The sequence below is a fragment of the Carassius gibelio genome, chromosome B8, assembly GCF_023724105.1.
Source record: "Carassius gibelio isolate Cgi1373 ecotype wild population from Czech Republic chromosome B8, carGib1.2-hapl.c, whole genome shotgun sequence".
NCBI classification, from domain to species: Eukaryota; Metazoa; Chordata; class Actinopteri; order Cypriniformes; family Cyprinidae; genus Carassius; species Carassius gibelio.
In genome coordinates this window covers 15,602,208-15,619,946 of record NC_068403.1, presented here as the reverse complement: position 1 = coordinate 15,619,946, position 17,739 = coordinate 15,602,208, and the positions used below count along the sequence as shown (strand labels likewise).

At 38.4% G+C, this 17,739-nt stretch overlaps 1 protein-coding gene across 3 annotated transcripts in view; it reads right to left on the bottom strand.

The window, feature by feature from the left end:
* Positions 1-17,739, bottom strand: part of ccser1 (coiled-coil serine-rich protein 1) — a 78,037-nt gene that overhangs the window by 13,867 nt on the left and 46,431 nt on the right. The window contains exon 11 of one of the 3 annotated variants that reach the window (XM_052564136.1): positions 9,026-9,061. The exons of the other annotated variants lie outside the window; for them this stretch is intronic. Coding sequence (XP_052420096.1) covers positions 9,059-9,061 — 3 coding nt within the window. The 3' untranslated portion in view covers positions 9,026-9,058. The remainder of the gene's footprint in view (positions 1-9,025; positions 9,062-17,739) is intronic. 3 annotated transcript variants of the gene reach the window in all.

The following is a 17,739-nucleotide window of genomic DNA, read 5'->3' as shown; positions in this document are numbered from 1 at the left end:
GAAAATGTTAATGCATTGTAACTGTAATTTTTGTATTTTAATTAATACTGCTTTTAAAAAAATTAAAAATTAATAAACCTTAAAATGTGAAACACATCTGGAACTTTAGTAATTAATTATACTGAATCATTCTCAATTTACAACAAAAAAATACAAAATCGAAATGAATTACTGTCAACCCAAAGATTAAATTCATGAATATTTAGTGTAGTGTTTTTTATATATATATATATATAAAATGTGAAAGTGTGTGGGAGACTCGTCCCATTAAAGACACTCCACGTTAAAAACAAAGACAATTTATTCTTATCAGATTTTCCTGTTCTGCATTTGTTAGCAAAACATTGCAATTATGCACATCGAAACATTTGTAAATGTGAAGATTGCAAAGGACTTGTTGATTAATATTTATGTTTCATCTATTTTCTTTAACACTGTAGTAAATTGTTGTATGAGATTCAGAGGGCTATGGCTGATATATTCACAGCCGATATATTCACAGCATGTGGCAGAAGAACCCCAACGCTTATCTAGTGGGGTCCCATCACATTAAGCTGGAGAGCGGGAAAGACCCTGGCCTATACAGAAGTGGTCCTTGTGGCGTTTGAGTGCGTCCCGCCTCGCCCCGAGCCTCTAAAAGATCCAGGAGAGGCAACTCTCACAGCACCTGCCCTACTTTGGTGTGACTAATGAAACTGAGGTGTCCTGAATCTGTCCACTGGCTGGAGGGGGAGGGGAGGAGAGGTGCAGAGCTGGTCTCTCAGCTGGCCACAGCCGCTCACTATAGAGTAGTGATGGATATGCAGTCTCATCTCTGGGCACAGAGCCAGGGTGAGCCTGCCCTGGACACATGTGAACACACACAGACACACACACACACACACACACTCACGGTAAGGCAACAGTCAGCAGGATGCTGCATCAATTAGCAGTGCTGAGTGGGGAATGACCACGGATCAAACTATAGGAAGGCAGCACACGGGCGCCCTTCTTGTCACAAGAGTAGTGTTCTTGGAAGCGTGCCGGCAGCTTCATTTCCCATGATGGGAATATGCAAAGTTGATCAAATCATGTTGTATCAAAGGAGGACGTTCTTTTCAAATTTCAAATGATTGCCTTCATTTCGCTCATTCCCTCGGAGACACTCGGCTGGTTCTCAAGGACAGATTATGGACTGGGCCGATGGGGCTTCTGACTGCCAGCAGGCTTCAAGCTGAGATAAATGTAGAAACAAGCCACTACAGATGTAAAATTGAGATAGATAGACGAACGGCGCTCGAACGTGTCCCGGTGACTGTTGGCAGAATGTGAAATAAATGAAGAAATGAGAAATGTTCCTCACTCCGATGCACTATTAACACATTCTGAACTCCCTGTTTCAGCTTTAATGTCTTATACTGGTCACAGTACACTAAAGTAATTTCACATTCATTTTGTTTATTTGTAATATTGTGCAACTGCGTCTTTATTTTTCATTTTTGCTATGTAATTAATCAATATTTGGTCAATACAGAGGGCTTCAGACTTCAATTATGTAAAATGTGATAAAATAAACATGTTGTACCTTTGTATAGTTACTTTGCACACAAAACAAAATACAAAGTTAAGGTTTTTTTTAAATACTACATTTTTTTTACAAAATTCTACAGACAAATTGAATTGTTTTTTTTTAATGTGTTTTAAAAATAAAAGAAGCATCAACATATTTTTTAAAGGGGTCATTTGATGTGATTTCCAGTTTTCCTTTCTCTTTGGAGTGTTACAAGCAGTTTGTGAATAGATAAGATCCCTAAAGTTGCAAAGACTAAAGTCTCAAACCCAAAGAGATGTTCTTTATAAAAGTTTAGACTAGTCCATGTCCTCCTAAAATGGCTCGTTTAAACACGCCCCCACTGTTTACGCAGAGAAAGGCGGCATAACTTTGATTCTCGCTGTACGATTGTTGCTGCTGCCACCAACATGTCTTGGAGACGCCGTTTCGTTATGAAAACGAAACGACTTTGTTTGGCCTTCCAAAAGAGGACACAACTAGAAATCGGTGGTTAAGTTGTTTTTACAACATTGTTCCACATCAGTTCAACCCAAATATTCAAGTGCATGCAGTGCATTTTAAGGCGGACTGTTTCCTGGGAGAGTAGCCTACAATGCCAACTTCGCAAGGACAGCCTAGATTCTGACTCACAACCTGTAAGTACATTTTCATATTTAAAGAATTGCCACTCTGCGATTGTAGTTAATCGCGATTTTTCAGCAGTGTAGAGTGGTGCTTGTTGTTTCTCCAATCACAAATGCAGACATGGTTTTATGTTTTTGCTGCACGATGCACAACGCAACGTGTAAAAACACAGTATAAGTCATTATAATCAGTAATTATGTCCCCACTGGATGCAACAAATGCCTAGTTTGTAATGGGTAATGTAGGTTTTGTCTCGTCGTGCCAGCACACACAACATCACAGTATGGTGAGGGGCGTAACATTTCCATCACATGCTTTTGCGAACGATGAGCTTTGTAAAAATCTACACGTTTCAGAAAGACAGGACATAGAGGAGAAACAATAATGTACAGTATGTGGAAAATAATGTGTTTTTTTTTTACATTAAACAGCATAAATACATTGCATTACACCGAATACACAAAATAATGTTCTTTTTACCAACATCATATGACCCCTTTAAACTATTATTAGCCTTTTTTTTTTTTTTAGCATAGTGAGGTCCAAATTAAATTCTGAACCAATTGAAAGGGAATCTTTGTTTGAGAATAAAAAGGTGAGTGACAAATCAACATAATTGACACTTCTGAATATTTCAGACAGAAATATTCTTACAAAAAAAAAAAAAAAAAAAAAAAACACGTTACAATTTAAAACCAATTTACAACAGGGCCTCCGGTGAAGCTTGTGCTCCGGACCCTCGCAGGACCTTGTATAATCCACTGTTGCCCGTTCTATAGAGTAAATGTTCTGTCATTTTCGACAGTGCGCAGCAGAGGCGTTCTGCGATAAATAAGTTCTTCAGCAGCTCGCAGCAGCTATGCCCACCTCGACAAACACAGTGTTCTGCAGTGATATATTGTGCTAATGATGTGCTCGAGGACAATGAATAAAATACTGACGCAATAAAACTTCACACATTCATTTACCATCTTCATGCGTCTATAATTTGAACTTAATAAGCAACTCTCAGTGAAGAAATAAATCCAAATCTCTGTTAGATTTTTTTTTCTTACTTGAAACATAATTAGAGGAAGAGTGTATCTAATATAGTCCAGATGAAAATATGCCCTGAGCAGTTGGAGAACGATGCTGGAAGGAAATGCACAAACATTTACGTTTCAATGAGCGTTGAGATCTTCTTCTTGTATGCGGTGATTAAAGACTGTAGGACGGTGCAGATATAAACCATTCATCATTGTGTATCCCCTGACATAATCTCCCATGAACATACATGCCATTAAATGATGATCAGGAATCTGATTTTCCATCTTCCGTACTACTTATGCATATTCTGTGATGCTTCTTAATCTGTTCTTATCGCATATCTAACAGAACTACCATGATGTCTCCAGGATAAATGTATTTGCTTTATTTAGATATAGACCCACAATACTTTAATGGCTTTAAGTACTTTAGATTTGTGTTTTATGGGATATATAATGGCTCTAATTCAGATCCTAGTAAGTAATCTCCCTGCCTACATTGAGATTATCATAATTGAAATTGAACCTCAAAAGTGACTGATATGAAAAAATGATATAGGGTGTAACTCTCCATTGATTTCAATACAGGCGATGTGAGATTAGCTAAAAAACATCAATATAACTTCAGTAGTAGTCAGTAGTACTAGATTTTTTAACAGGAATATATATACACATACATGCATACATATATTAGGGCTGCACAATTAATTTTTTATTGTGGTTACAATTATGGATGCCACAATCACGTAATCGTTCAAAGTCTACTTATGTTATTCTGCATGCTTCAGATGATTTTTCTTTCTACATGTTATCTTAAGGGTTTTTCCCATTATTTTAACTTTAGGTTTAGAATAACATTATAAAACCATTCATGGTTTTACTTGTTTATAATTTAAGGAAGAAACCAATCTGATGTATAGTTGACATTTGAGGCTTAATATTATAAAAAAGCACCAAAGGTTTTTCAGTTAAGACAGATACACACATACATATACATATACATATACATGCTGCTTTAAAATGCTGCCCATGGTGGAAAATCATTAGATTTTGAAACTAGTCAGAATATATACTGACAGTAAATATCTATTTTCAGCTACAAACAGATTTAGACAGGACTGAGCTAAATCCAAGTAAATTTAATAAAACAAATCTTACCTAACTTAATTTGCAATTACAGTCCAACATTTGGCAAAATTGCTTTTTAATTACATTTTTGTGTTCACAGTAAAGAAAAGTTCTGCGGTTTCAAAATATATAAATTGACTAAGAAAATGAAGTTATAACTAAGACACACTTTGTGTAGACCACACACAAAGGTACAACCATCTGAATTGATTTAAAAGTTAAATACATTTATAGTTGAGTTCTCTGCAATATAATCTAAGCCAACTCAAAGGTAACTAGGCCAAGCACAAAGCAAAAAGCAGAAAACCCTCAAGGTGTTATCCACAGCTGCAAATCTTTTTTTCCAGCTCAAAGTGTTCACAGCACCTACATATAAAGCCTACTGCAATGGCCTGTACAGGCCAGTAAAAGCAGAGTTCTCACAGAGACACACAATTCGGCCACAATTATAGTCCGCTTAAAGCCCTGGACTGCCCCAGTCTCTCAGTCTCAGTCTCTCAGTCTCAGTCTCTCAGTCTCTCAGTCTCTCAGTCAGTCAGTCTCTCAGTCAGTCAGTCTCTCAGTCAGTCAGTCTCTCAGTCAGTCAGTCTCTCAGTCTCTCAGTCAGTCAGTCTCTCAGTCTCTCAGTCAGTCAGTCTCTCAGTCTCTCAGTCAGTCAGTCTCTCAGTCTCTCAGTCAGTCAGTCTCTCAGTCTCTCAGTCAGTCAGTCTCTCAGTCTCTCAGTCAGTCAGTCTCTCAGTCAGTCAGTCTCTCAGTCTCTCAGTCAGTCAGTCTCTCAGTCTCTCTCTCTCTCTCTCTCTCTCTCTCTCTCTCTCTCTCTCTCTCTCTCTCTCTCTCTCTCTCTCTCTCTCTCTCTCTCTCTCTCTCTCTCTCTCTCTCTCTCTCTCTCTCTCTCTCTCTCTCTCTCTCTCTCTCTCTCTCTCTCTCTCTCTCTCTCTCTCTCTCTCTCTCTCTCTCTCTCTCTCTCTCTCTCTCTCTGCCTCTGTGTCTCTCTCTCTCTGTCTCTCATGTATATGAGATTCAGCCACAGAGCTTTACTTTGCTCTAGTCTCACTGCAGTCTGCAGTCCAGAAAATAATAGAGTGCTAATTAATTTCTAAATCCAGCCCATTCTCAGAGATGAACAAACCTGAAATCTCGCTTTTGATGAATGTGCCGATTGCAGTGGTTTTCAATTACGATCCTCAAAAAACCTATCATTAACGCATTGTCGTCAGTTAATCGGCACGTAAATACTGTACGACAACTTTGTTCCACATTTCTGATTTGAACTAATGAGTTCTTGATTTCCTAAGCTATAAATAACAGTCATTAATTTAATATTTAATAGGAAACAACAAGAAATTTGACGTTTTCCTAATTCATTCCAACATTTCAATGTTATGGTACAAATAACCAGAAATATTCTATTTTAGACAACAAGTTTGTGAACAAACTGGTTTCTGAAAACATATAAAAGTACACATCTGTGCATAAGAACAGACTTTAGATTGCACAAATAATCCACCATCAGGGGCGCTCTGTCTTGAACTGCAACCAATGACGTTTCAATACACTTAGTTTGACATGTACAGTATAGGTCTTTAGGCTCAAAAATAAATAAAATGAAAATACACACAGATGCACAGAGAGAAAACCGGCATGTCCGTTTCAGCAGTGCTTCATACATGACTGCTCTCGGAAGATACTGGCAAGCATTAAGAGCAGTATGGAGCGAGCAGCAGGTCGTGTTCTATAAATGGCAAGACTAGATTATGGTTGAAGGCAGGAACCAAGCACCCGCCATAATCCTTTAAACCTGACATGTAAATGTACAGTTGCTTCCCAAGCTAATCAAAATTCATACGGGACACAGAAGTGTTGCGATAGTAACAAGCAGCACCTCTCTGCATTCAATCTAAACTGCGAAGGGATCACGACGGAGCTTGGCTGCCAAGCTAGAGCAGAGCTGGGGGAAGCGGTTTGGAGATATCACAGCATGGTTAGGCTACAGATGGCTGCGTGAGGTTTTAATAGGATCCATATGGAGACAGGTATCCAGCACAGCCGTTTGTTTAAAAATCGGAGATGCACACTACAACTCTGAGCGAGAATGCACTTGGGTTTTTGATGGACTAGCAAGGGAAAGAGAAAGAGATGGAGCGGATGAAAATACTTGTTTTTTTTCTTTAGGCAGTGTAAATATGGTCCAAGAAGTTGGAAAGATGCAAGGGGATTAAAAAAATATATATAGCTGTGCAATTTCGACCATAACCTCACTGATAAATAAATGAGCTACACGAGGGACCTACAGGGTGGTCTTGGCAATTTCAAAATAATGATAAAACCGCGCACAAAATGCTGAACTCAAAAATAAGCAGCATTATACAAGGATTTCACAAGGACAGAGACTAATAACTCAGTGCACCTGGCTTGTTCCACATGCATGTGATTGCACAAGCAATTTCAGTGATCATCAGTGAGAAATGATTCCACTTCATAAGTCTTGTGAAGTTAAAGGCATAGTTCAGCCAAATATTACAATTCTATAAATATGTACTCGCCCTTTTGTTGCTCCTGTTATTTTTTTCCAGGCTAATATTAGCGTAGTTTTTATTTTAGGGATATCTTTTCTATTAAGCTCAATTTTTTACCAAAAGAGATGTTAAAGATAAGCTCTATATATGACAAATGTCCCGTGCAAAATGTCACTAGACTGTTATAGACTTGATCTAAAACAACCAACATGAAATCAATTACATTTATAGCCATCCTTTGAATGATTTTTTAGCAGAGGATTTTATTTCCTTCCCTTGACAAAGAAACTACAAAGAAACATTTTGTACTGAAAAAATATATAATAAATCTAGTTTTACTACAGCAGCCAAAGCGGTCCTTGACGCTTCAACTGAGGGTTATTAAAAGTAATTTCCCTGGTAAAAGACAATATTGACAATGGAGCGGAGAGTATAGAAACCCATCTGTCATTTGCTTAGTTTAAATTTAACGATTATATCCACTTTAATTCTTCCTACAGCAGTTCTAGAGTTTATACTCTATCATCACTGGGGCCTGTTCCGTAAAAATGTTTTACCAAATAAGCCAGGCTTATTTCAGTTCATTTGACTTATTTAGAAGGAGATCAACTGACAATACTTCAGACTAACTTAAATGAACCTGACTTATTTGGTAAACTTGTTTTATGAAACAGGCCCTGGTGACATAATATTGCTATTCAGCATAAATCTGACACTATGCAATATTTCAGACTATATGATCACACAGAAAAAAGCTATTATCTAAGCTGACTGACACATGATATCTGATATAGTGGTATCTGATACCATTAGACTTATCAAACAGCCATTCATACTTCACTTCTGTCCAAACTCTTTTAAATATTCATTATGCAAGGCTGCGAGTCACTTTTCTCCCTTTAAGTCAGCTATTATATCAATGCCACAACCATATTTGTCATGCTTTCACTTGGGTTGACAAACTCTGTCAGTCATCTTCACTGGGGCAAATCTCGGAAATGCCATGCAACACAACTGCTCGAGATCACAGCTTATCTTTTTGCTTTTCAACCCTTCCCACCCAATATCTAATACCATTGCCAAGTTTTGGATATCATAAGCATAATTCCATTACACGTGCCCTTGAGCTTTGACAGCGGGAGTATCGTAAGTGCTCAAAGATCGTAAAATATTTTAAAAAGCACTAATTTCACCAGTTTGGTATTTTACCTGTAGAGAGGATGACATACAGTGGATCAATACAGGCAAAATCTTGGCATCTTTCCTTAAAGGACTTCCTGAATTTATGGAACAGGACCTACATACCTTCAAGCAAACTTTACAATACATCTTTCCATCACAGTGACACTTCATATCTCACCAAAACAACACTGACATCAGATTAATGCACTTTACTGGTCCCACCAAGCACATTACGCCATTAGCTCGATTGTATTACAGGGACAAAATGTTCATATTTTCTCTGACTAGCATTAACAGCTAAAACCACACATTAGAGAAATGCAAAAGCAAAGCCGACAGGTCTGACTTTTCCTGCACCTACTGTGCACCCACTACATGATGCAGATATAGCAGGCAGAAATAAATATAGGTGTGATTTGCGCCTTATTAACATTTTTTCCTGTAACACAGTTTGCTCTATAAATACGTATATGCAAGTCTTTCTCGATTTTCATCCATATCCCACACAAATCTGGGGTTTAAATGACTGTCCGACGTCTCCTTCGGTGGATATTCGCATCCGCCGTTTTTCTATCTGTCATGTTTTACCGCAACGCTCAATGTCACGCTTGCGCTGCAGGTTTGTGATTTGCATTTTTTTTGTGACAATCTCAACAAAAGCGTTGGCGCCGTCACGGCAAAAGCAGTTCCCACAAAAAAACGCCACCTAATTTGGGGTAGGAAAGACAGGTGATTTTGCAAGTGTGGATGAAAATAAAGCAAGCAATCAACATGTCCCCAACAGAGACGATTAGGACAGAGCTGATAAGATTAGCACGCAACAATCACCGTAATTTCATATACAGCTCTACGGCAATTAAGACATTTGCGTGTGATTATGTGTTGATGCAATTTAAAAGCTCCGCGGTTTCCCTCAATTAGCCAAGGTGAGGATTGGTGCATGAAGCTGCCTGCCTTTGATTAGAGACAGAGCCGCTCTACACAGAAATACACCCTACCTGCATTGTGCTGCCGGCGCGGGCTGCTTCTGTTTACTGCACCCATGGGAAGAGAAAGGGGAGAGGGGAGAACAAAACAACATGGAGACAGATGAACATGATGTGTACAAATGACAGAAAGAAAATTCAGTGATGTGAAAATCTAAAGCTTTACATGCTAACACAAAACAATGGCTTGTGGCGGTTCGCAGATATGATGCATTAGTGCTTATGTAAATATAAACAGAAGATGAAAACATTATTTAGATGAAAATTAGACCGTGATGGCGGGAGAGGGATGAGAGCAAAAAGGCTGGAGTGGATATAATTCGGTCATGCTGTCTCACAGTGCATTTCATTTAAACACTAAATGAACAAAATGTCAGGTACAAGAGGTCAACAAAAACAGGCTTGAGCAATTTTCAACAACCACGGAGTAATTCCCGATAAGATATCTGCAACACTAAGAGGTATTGCGTTTTGGAATTGAATTATGATAATATGAAATGGCAAATATTTTAAAAGAGGGCTCCGACAGCACTAATCTGCACTAAACAAAGGCAAATGCAATTTACCAATTTATCGTAGACCTAATTACATGCTACAGAGAGCAAATTATATTAAAATATATATAGGAGAGAGAGAAATAGAGAGAGAGAGAGAGAGAGTGAAGAAGCAGAGAGAAATAAAATTGATCATCCCTACATTTGTTCATTCTGTTATCTAGATTGTTTTACAGGTTCATAAAATAGTAATGAGCAAAGCAGGAGTTTGGGAACGTGTGTGAAAACGTGTTTCAGGAGTCTGAGAGCGAGATGGAGAGGATGGGTAGTGAGGCAGGAGATGCTAGAGAGGCCGTGGGTGGGTGACTATGTCAAATTGTGGCGTGGATGGAGAAAGAGAGAAACTTGAGGGAGAATCTCACTGCCAAGAATAACAAGGGATCTTGAAACAACTGCAAAAATGGTAATCTGCCCCAAGCTTTAATAAAAGAACGCAGAGGTGAGGCTGGTCCATAAATTATTCCCCGTCCTATCGCATGAAATCCAGATGAAGACGGTGTGAACCCTGCTACTCCAGTAAATTAATATATTCATTGATTTCTGGAGTCTGTATGCAACGGCAAGGCCCATAGTGTCCTTTCTTAAGCAAAAATATATGCTGAAGTCAACGTGTGCAGAAGAACTAATTGAGGGTGTAACTGATTCAGGGCTACAACAATTAAACCGATAAAAGTTGGTAATAAAAAATGACAATTACTGCCGGTGCAGTTCACTGTCAATTGGCAGAGTATGTGTGCTATGTGGGATAGTAACCACTACAAAGTAGCATTTCTATTAAACATAAACGTTAACATTTTATTGTTAAATTCTTATAATACCACCACCCACTTTCAACATCCTAGCAGAAAGTGAGTGATCAAAAAAATCTTACTTTCTGTCATCGTTTATTCCCCCTTATGGAGCTCTAAACCTGTTTGACTTTCTTTGTTTTTTGGAACACAAAAGCAGATAAATGAATGAATATCCCATTTGGTAAATTCATTGTATGACTCACTTTAATGTTTAAAAGGCCCAAGTGTGTCAGCAAAAAGAACATGCGGTTTACAGATAATTTTCCAAGTGCTCCAGCCGGTTTTAATTCAATATATTTCAGAGCAATAATCCTCAAAGACCAATTTGGTGAAAAAATCCAATATTGAAGCACTTTTATGATAAAATCATGTCCTCCATTGCTGTCCTACGGCATCCGGCACCATTAAAACAACAGAATATCCCAATGGATATTAAATAAATTTTATTTTTGAGAAGAAAGGAAGTCTGTAGTGACAAAATGTCCGTTCTGGGAAGAACTATCCTTTGAAATGTTGCTGTCATCCTTAAATTGCAAGTGCAACAATCAAAAAATATTCATTCCTAGACATCAAATTTAGATTAAAGCCATCATAATTGAAACCTTAAATCAAGCCGTACAATTAAACCCCCCAGTGGTTGAGGTTTGATAACTTCAGTTACCAATAAGAGTTATTCTGCTTTCAAACTGTGAATTGTCTTCTCAATGTGATCAAAATAGTTGTTAGCTGCTGCCCTAAATAGATCCTCAAATCAGCACACAATGGAGAGACTGCAAATCAGCCATGTCATATTCATATTGCAAAGGCTTGGACACATAACCATGGACTCATAAATATTCTGAAGGGGATTCGAGCAAATCAAATCTGTTTCCTGGGCAGCCAGAGCTGAGGAATGTGACTTTTCTGCGTCTGACAGCCGATTCTACGGTATGGTTGGAGAGCAGCTTCGATAAAAATAAATGTGTGTTCCTGATCCCCATTACCGTTGAATGTCACCGATTATATAATTATTTATTAACTTCTTTATTGTGGTGCAACGTTCCAGCCTCACCCGGCCATCTGTCCACAGCGAGGTGTTGCGTGCGCATTCCATTATAGGGGCCCTGAAGGGGGCCGAATAGGCTGGACCTGCGTTCACCTTCTGATAATGCTGAAGAACACCCTGCGGGCAGTCTCCAGTCGGCCCTGTCCACGGGGACTCAGACCTTCTGTTAAGGCTTAGGATCAGAGTTTTTACCTTGACAAAGTTATCATGGACATGTTTATACAGGCCAGCGAAGCAAAAAACAACAATCAAAGAAGTCTGAACTTAAAAAAAAAAGAAAATAAAAAAAAAGCAGAAAGGACAGTAAAGGTGGCCTCCTTTTCACAGAAATCTAATGAGAACAAATCTGAATAAGAATGACACGCGTTATACACGTTACGCTATTCAGATTTGCCTTGATGCTCTCTTATCTCCAGATACCACTTACATTTTGGAGCTCCATCTACTTCCTGCTGGTGAATGTTCTCATGCCACAGCAGCTCCCACTCACTCGCACTTCCACCTGATGCTTCTTCCACAGAAAGCCCAGATGGAGAGCTGTTCTAATGACTGGCATGTGTTGCTATCTCTCTATTAACCTTAGAAGAACTCTTAATCTATATATCCCTTTTGTGTTACACCTAATCTATTCTCTTTTTGGCTGACTTTCAAGCGCACGTCTCTTGCTCCCACACTATCCCTTCCCCCATCTCTTTCTTTTTCACATGATTCCTCTGTGACTATAGGTTCTCTTGAGCTGAGAATCAAGAAGTGGTTGTTATTCAGTGAAACTTTAAATAAAAAATTTATAAGAAGTAAAAAAAAAATTGGATTGAATAAATTACTCAAATCCATTATTTTAGTTAACTGACTTTACAGTTACTGAATTTAGCTCTGACTCAGCAACTGAACCACAACTGATTACTACTGGCCATATTCAACTCTACTGAATTCAGCATCCAGGAAACAGTGACTCATGTTGTACTTAATGTGTGTGACTTTAAAATATAGGAGACTCAAACATTAAACATTATAACTTAATCACATTTATGATGCTCCAAACCTTTTTTTTCTCTGAAAACCAAAACGAGATAAGCCTTAAGTCACCATTCACTATATATTCTTAATAAAATTGAAAGGTGAGCAGTCATTCTGCCTAACAACTCATTTTAAACTCCATAGAAGAGAGAAAATCATACAGATATACTGGAGTAAATAAAATGACAAAAATGTATTTTATAGGTGAACAATTCTTTTAAAACATTGTAATTATTGACTGGTTGTTCATATAATAATGAGTCTTAAGGATGCAATGTACCTTTAATAAGCAAATTAGCAACAGAATGTTGTTGTAATAAATGGTATTTAAAGTAGTACTGTTTGGTTTAGTACGGTATAATATAATGATGTGAAGTGCGCTTAAAAACATATTGATAATTTACTTTGAGAGTATTGAACAAAAGTCATATAATTTAACAAATAGCAAGGGAAGTTTGATTGAGATTGTTTAAAAGTCTTCTGTTGAAATGAAGTATACATGGGCATTTTTGTACATTTAAGCTCTACAAACCACTGGGACAAAATGTACAATTCAGATAGAATGTGTAAAATTATATTTCTTTCATCAATTAACATTAATGAAAAGCTTTTACAAGCTTTATTTTAAAGATCTCTCATGGAATCTGAACTACAACCAGAACCATTAAATCGCTTCCAATTCCCATTCCTAGTCTCCTCCTCCCTGCTGAATTCCCATTTCTCTACGGCTCTCCCTGCAGGTCAGTCGAGTCTGGATACAGCCGTGAGGCAGCAGCAACAGGATGTGACTAGCAACAAAGCCTCTCGCATCCTTCTGAAGATCTCATTAGTCTGTATGAAAACCTGTAGAGAATGAGAGATGGGACCTCTGACCACCTGACTAGATCCTGGCCTCTGTCCAGCTCACTTATCTCAATCTCATCCTGTGTATAACGCTACAGAGCGGCACTTAATTACAAGCCGAATCGCGCTTCAAAGGCTTGCCTGCCATCGCAGGCATGCAGACTCCCAGGGGTGTTTATCACTGAAAGGAAACTACTACGCGTCAGTCTACCCAACACACTTCAGATGCCGGTCCGGGTAATGGCCAACACAAGCAAAAGCACGCTGAACTCGTAAATAAAAGAAACGAACAAACAAGGGAGGGGTTCTGGCAAAAACATAAAAGACCAAACTGGTAAGGGACAGTGTTCTGCTAATTAAATGAAACACTAACGCCAGAACAAAAGCATGAAACGACTCGTTCCATGGCCTGCGGATCTCACACAGCCCGCGTTCGCTTAGAACAGCGTCAGTCGTATCCCACGAGTTCCTATTCCTGTTAACAAATAGGTCAATATTGCCTGGTAATGCAGAACAGATACTCTCTTCTCGTGCCATTTTTTCTGGCTCTGTACGACATACACAATTGTACACATCAATATAAACAGACAAAGAGGATCAAAGCGTCAGAGGCTCACTGCTTCTCTGCAGAAAGCTTCTCCACCTGAGTAAACACAGAGCTTTCATCTTCCCATTCCGGTCGCCCTGAGCACACCGAGTGCTAGGTAGCGTTCTTTCCACCGTCTGGGAGGATTACAATGCTGCATACACAGTCCACATATGCTCTCTGCGTGCTTCCTCAACTGTTGCTTTAAAGCTTCGCCATTTAATAAGTTATGGATATCGAACAGGCAGACACAATAGGTTGGATCCGAAGAGCTGGCGCTGGCTGAGGCCGGGGATGAGTAATGCATGATGGACAGTTAGAGAGCTCTAACTAAAAAACACAAAGAGATAATATGCAAAACAAGTGTCAGTCGTACAGATGGTGTTTCAAAGGAATTTTCAAGTGCCATTTGTGAGTATGGCCATCCAAAAGGGACTGTTGGTGTACTTCCAAGAGTGAAGAATCCAGCCATGCACAGTGATTACCTGGGTTGAATTTTTTGGAAGAAAAGGAACCAAGATAAACAGACAAGAAGGGGATAAAACAAAGGGAGGAAGTGGCTGGTTGCAGATTTACAGAAAGGAGGACCAGTTGCTCAAACCCTGGGTGGCCGAATAGCATGCCATGCTTCGGTGGAAAAACCACGAACAACCACAACACACAGTGAGAAAACTCACATGGTCTCTTGCAAGAGGCGCTTTCTCGAGCGTGGCCCTGAAAGCAAAGCATATATCTTTGAAACCATGCACAGGGACAACAGGAAACTTCTATCTGGGATCATTAATTCAACTCACCTACTTACCGTGTCTCATTAAATGCACTGGCACTGAGTTTATCGGTTTATCTAACTCCTCACCCGGTCACTAAATGCACAGAAGATGCTTTACAACACTGACAAAATCAGAGACAGATAAGGCGGTAAAAGTTGACTGGTCAAGGTAGAACCCTCATGAGGGATGACTTGCACAATTCGGAAGTCTAATCACCCAGGCCGTTTTCTGCCCAGAGAGATGAGGGCAGGCCCGGACTGTAGGGTTCCTATGGCTCGAGTTACATCACACTGAACATCACTGTCCCGTTCCTGACCGCTGGCACTACTTCAGGCAGAGTTATGGATAAGAGCTGCAGGGTGGAAGTGGAAGATATTTCACGCAGCTAAGCATGGAATGAAATGGCCTTCACAAAAAAGACGGAAAGCGGGAAAAATAAAAATCACCCCAAAAAACAACCATAAGAACAGAGGTGAGCACTGCATCAAAACGTGAAATGGAAGATAGAATGGTTTAAAAAAAAAAAAGTTGAAGCAATTAAGGGTTTCTTCATTCAATGTCTAAAAAAGGGATGTAGATTAGGGCTGATATAGTCATGATGGTGTTATTTTAGTATCATTGATATACTACAATAGCTTTTGTTCATATTTTGAATTAGATTTTATTTTTTCATTTGAGATTTTTAGTGAGAAGTTTTAGTAATTTTGTGAAAAAACTGAAACAGTTTAGGTTAACAATAACAGACCTGATTCACAAGCTGATGTTTCGACCCAAATCAATTTGATTTGATTTTATTAGTTCGGGTATGTTTAAATTACAAAATTGCTTACATAAGAAAGAAATTGCAACTATTGCTGTAAAATGTTATTTAAAATGTAAAATATAAAATACTACACTATAAAATATTATTATTATTATTAACATTATTATTTTTACAGTAATAAAATTAAATACAATAATAAAACATAAAAATAATAATAATAATAATAATAATTATATATATATATTTTATTATTATTATTATTATTGTATTTAATTTTATTACTGTAAAAATAATAATGTTAATAATAATAATAATAATATTTTATAGTGTAGTATTTTATATTTTACATTTTAAATAACATTTTACAGCAATAGTTGCAATTTCTTTCTTATTTAAGCAATTTTGTAATATATATATAGGTCAGGAACCAAACTATGCTGTTCAGTTGTTTTTTATTTGTTATAATAATTCAGTATTTATATTTCAATAATTTAGCATTTTTCAATGATTCATTAAACAGACTGGCTCAGGAGTCAGTGGTGCTCCAATTATCGGACAATTTCCTTTTAATTTAATTTGCACAGCAATCAGGCAACCTGATTAATTGTGTTAATTGTTTTAGCACCTTATTTTTATATATACACATACATAATCAATCACACTAAATTAAAATGTTAAATTTGACAGCCCTAACTTAAAGCAAAAAAAAAAAAAAAAAACTACAAATGGCAATCAAAATTCTCTTTGAGCTCCTTGTTCACATTCAAAAGAAGGGAAACGATTACCTCTCAGCAGGCATGTCATTCTGAGAGGCTCAGTGCTCACACTCTGACCCATGCAGAGAGAAAAGCAAGCAGGCTTGCACAATGAAGTTGGGAGTTTAGCATAAGAGGTCCCCCACACGGAGTGATCAGATGGGCCGCAGCATGACTCTATGAGACTGGGCGACCCCCTCATGTGCAAATGAATCTAAATAAATAAACAAGCACCAAAATGAATTGGAAAAATTTAAGAGATGCCTGAAATTATTTTTGGTGTTTGTGAAACAGGCTTGAAATGCAAAAGGCCTCTCAGCAGGGTTGGCTGGAGAGCTGAAAAACAGAGCAGTGGGAGATGTCCAGAATGTTCCATTAACAGGTGTCCTCCAGCTATACGGACCTGACCACTGATCAATCTCCCTCACTGGTATAGATCCAACTGTTTGGGCAAGCATCGAAAACGACTTATTCTGGCTGCAAGAGGGTTCCATTCGGCTAAATATTCAAGCATTTTAATAAGAACTGTCACTTCTATAAAAAAGATTTATGACTGGAAGGGAAATAACACAAAACAGAAGCTAATCCATAAAACTTCATATCTCGGCTACGGAAGGGAGGAATGCCAGAGTAAATGAGCTCTTAAGTGCTTTTTCATTTAAATGGCTAAATGGCAGTGTGGAGGGCAGAGCTTAATATTAACAGGCTTAGACTGGCATAATAAAGCAAAATAAACAGACATAACGGCGCAGTCGGGCTTCATACAGAAGGGAAACAAACAGGCCTTTCATCAGGTTTAGATGTGACAACGACACCGGCTTATAAACAACAACAAAATGTGTTGCATTCAAACCTACGGTGGAAAAATGTTTGTGGACTTTACATACGGAGCAACTAAAGGGACATAGTGGTGAAAAAAAGTTAAAAAAAAAAAAAATGCCTCGCATAGATGTTGGCGTCCTCTTGCAAATTCAGTTGAGTTCGCACAAACACTTCCTGTTTTCTTTTTACGGATTGCTGTATGTTCACAATATACATTCACAAAAATAGATTAAGTATTTTTGTTTACTTTAAAATGTTACTTAAAATAGATGTATATTTTATTTGATTTAAAATGTTCATATTTTAGTGTGATGTTTGGGCAACAGTGCTCCATTTATACATGATTCCCAGCCTTGGCTCACGGGAGATGTGCTTCACCTGAGCATTATACATCACTCTGCCATACTACACATCATTTCTCATTCTCTTTGGACAGGTGAGCAGGTTGGCCCCTTTCCATCTCGCCGTGTCTCTTTGTCCTGACAGAAGCCCCTCAGCATGAACCTGCCCCTTCCTGCTGCGCGCCTGGCCGACAGACACTCAGAAGACTTTGAGAAGTCGGTGGCCGTGAGAACCGTATAGGATCGTTGTCCGGTGCTTCCAAAAGAGGCCAATCTGGCCCCCCTGGAGCACTGTGACTCAACAGAGGGCACCAAAGCCTCTCTTCCTCTCCCTTTCAACTAATTAGCTCAGCTGGAGAGAGAAGCAGGGTGCTCCAGAAAAAAGAAAAAGAACGAGGGTAAAAAAAGGAAACAGATGACCTCCTCCAGTTGAAGCAGC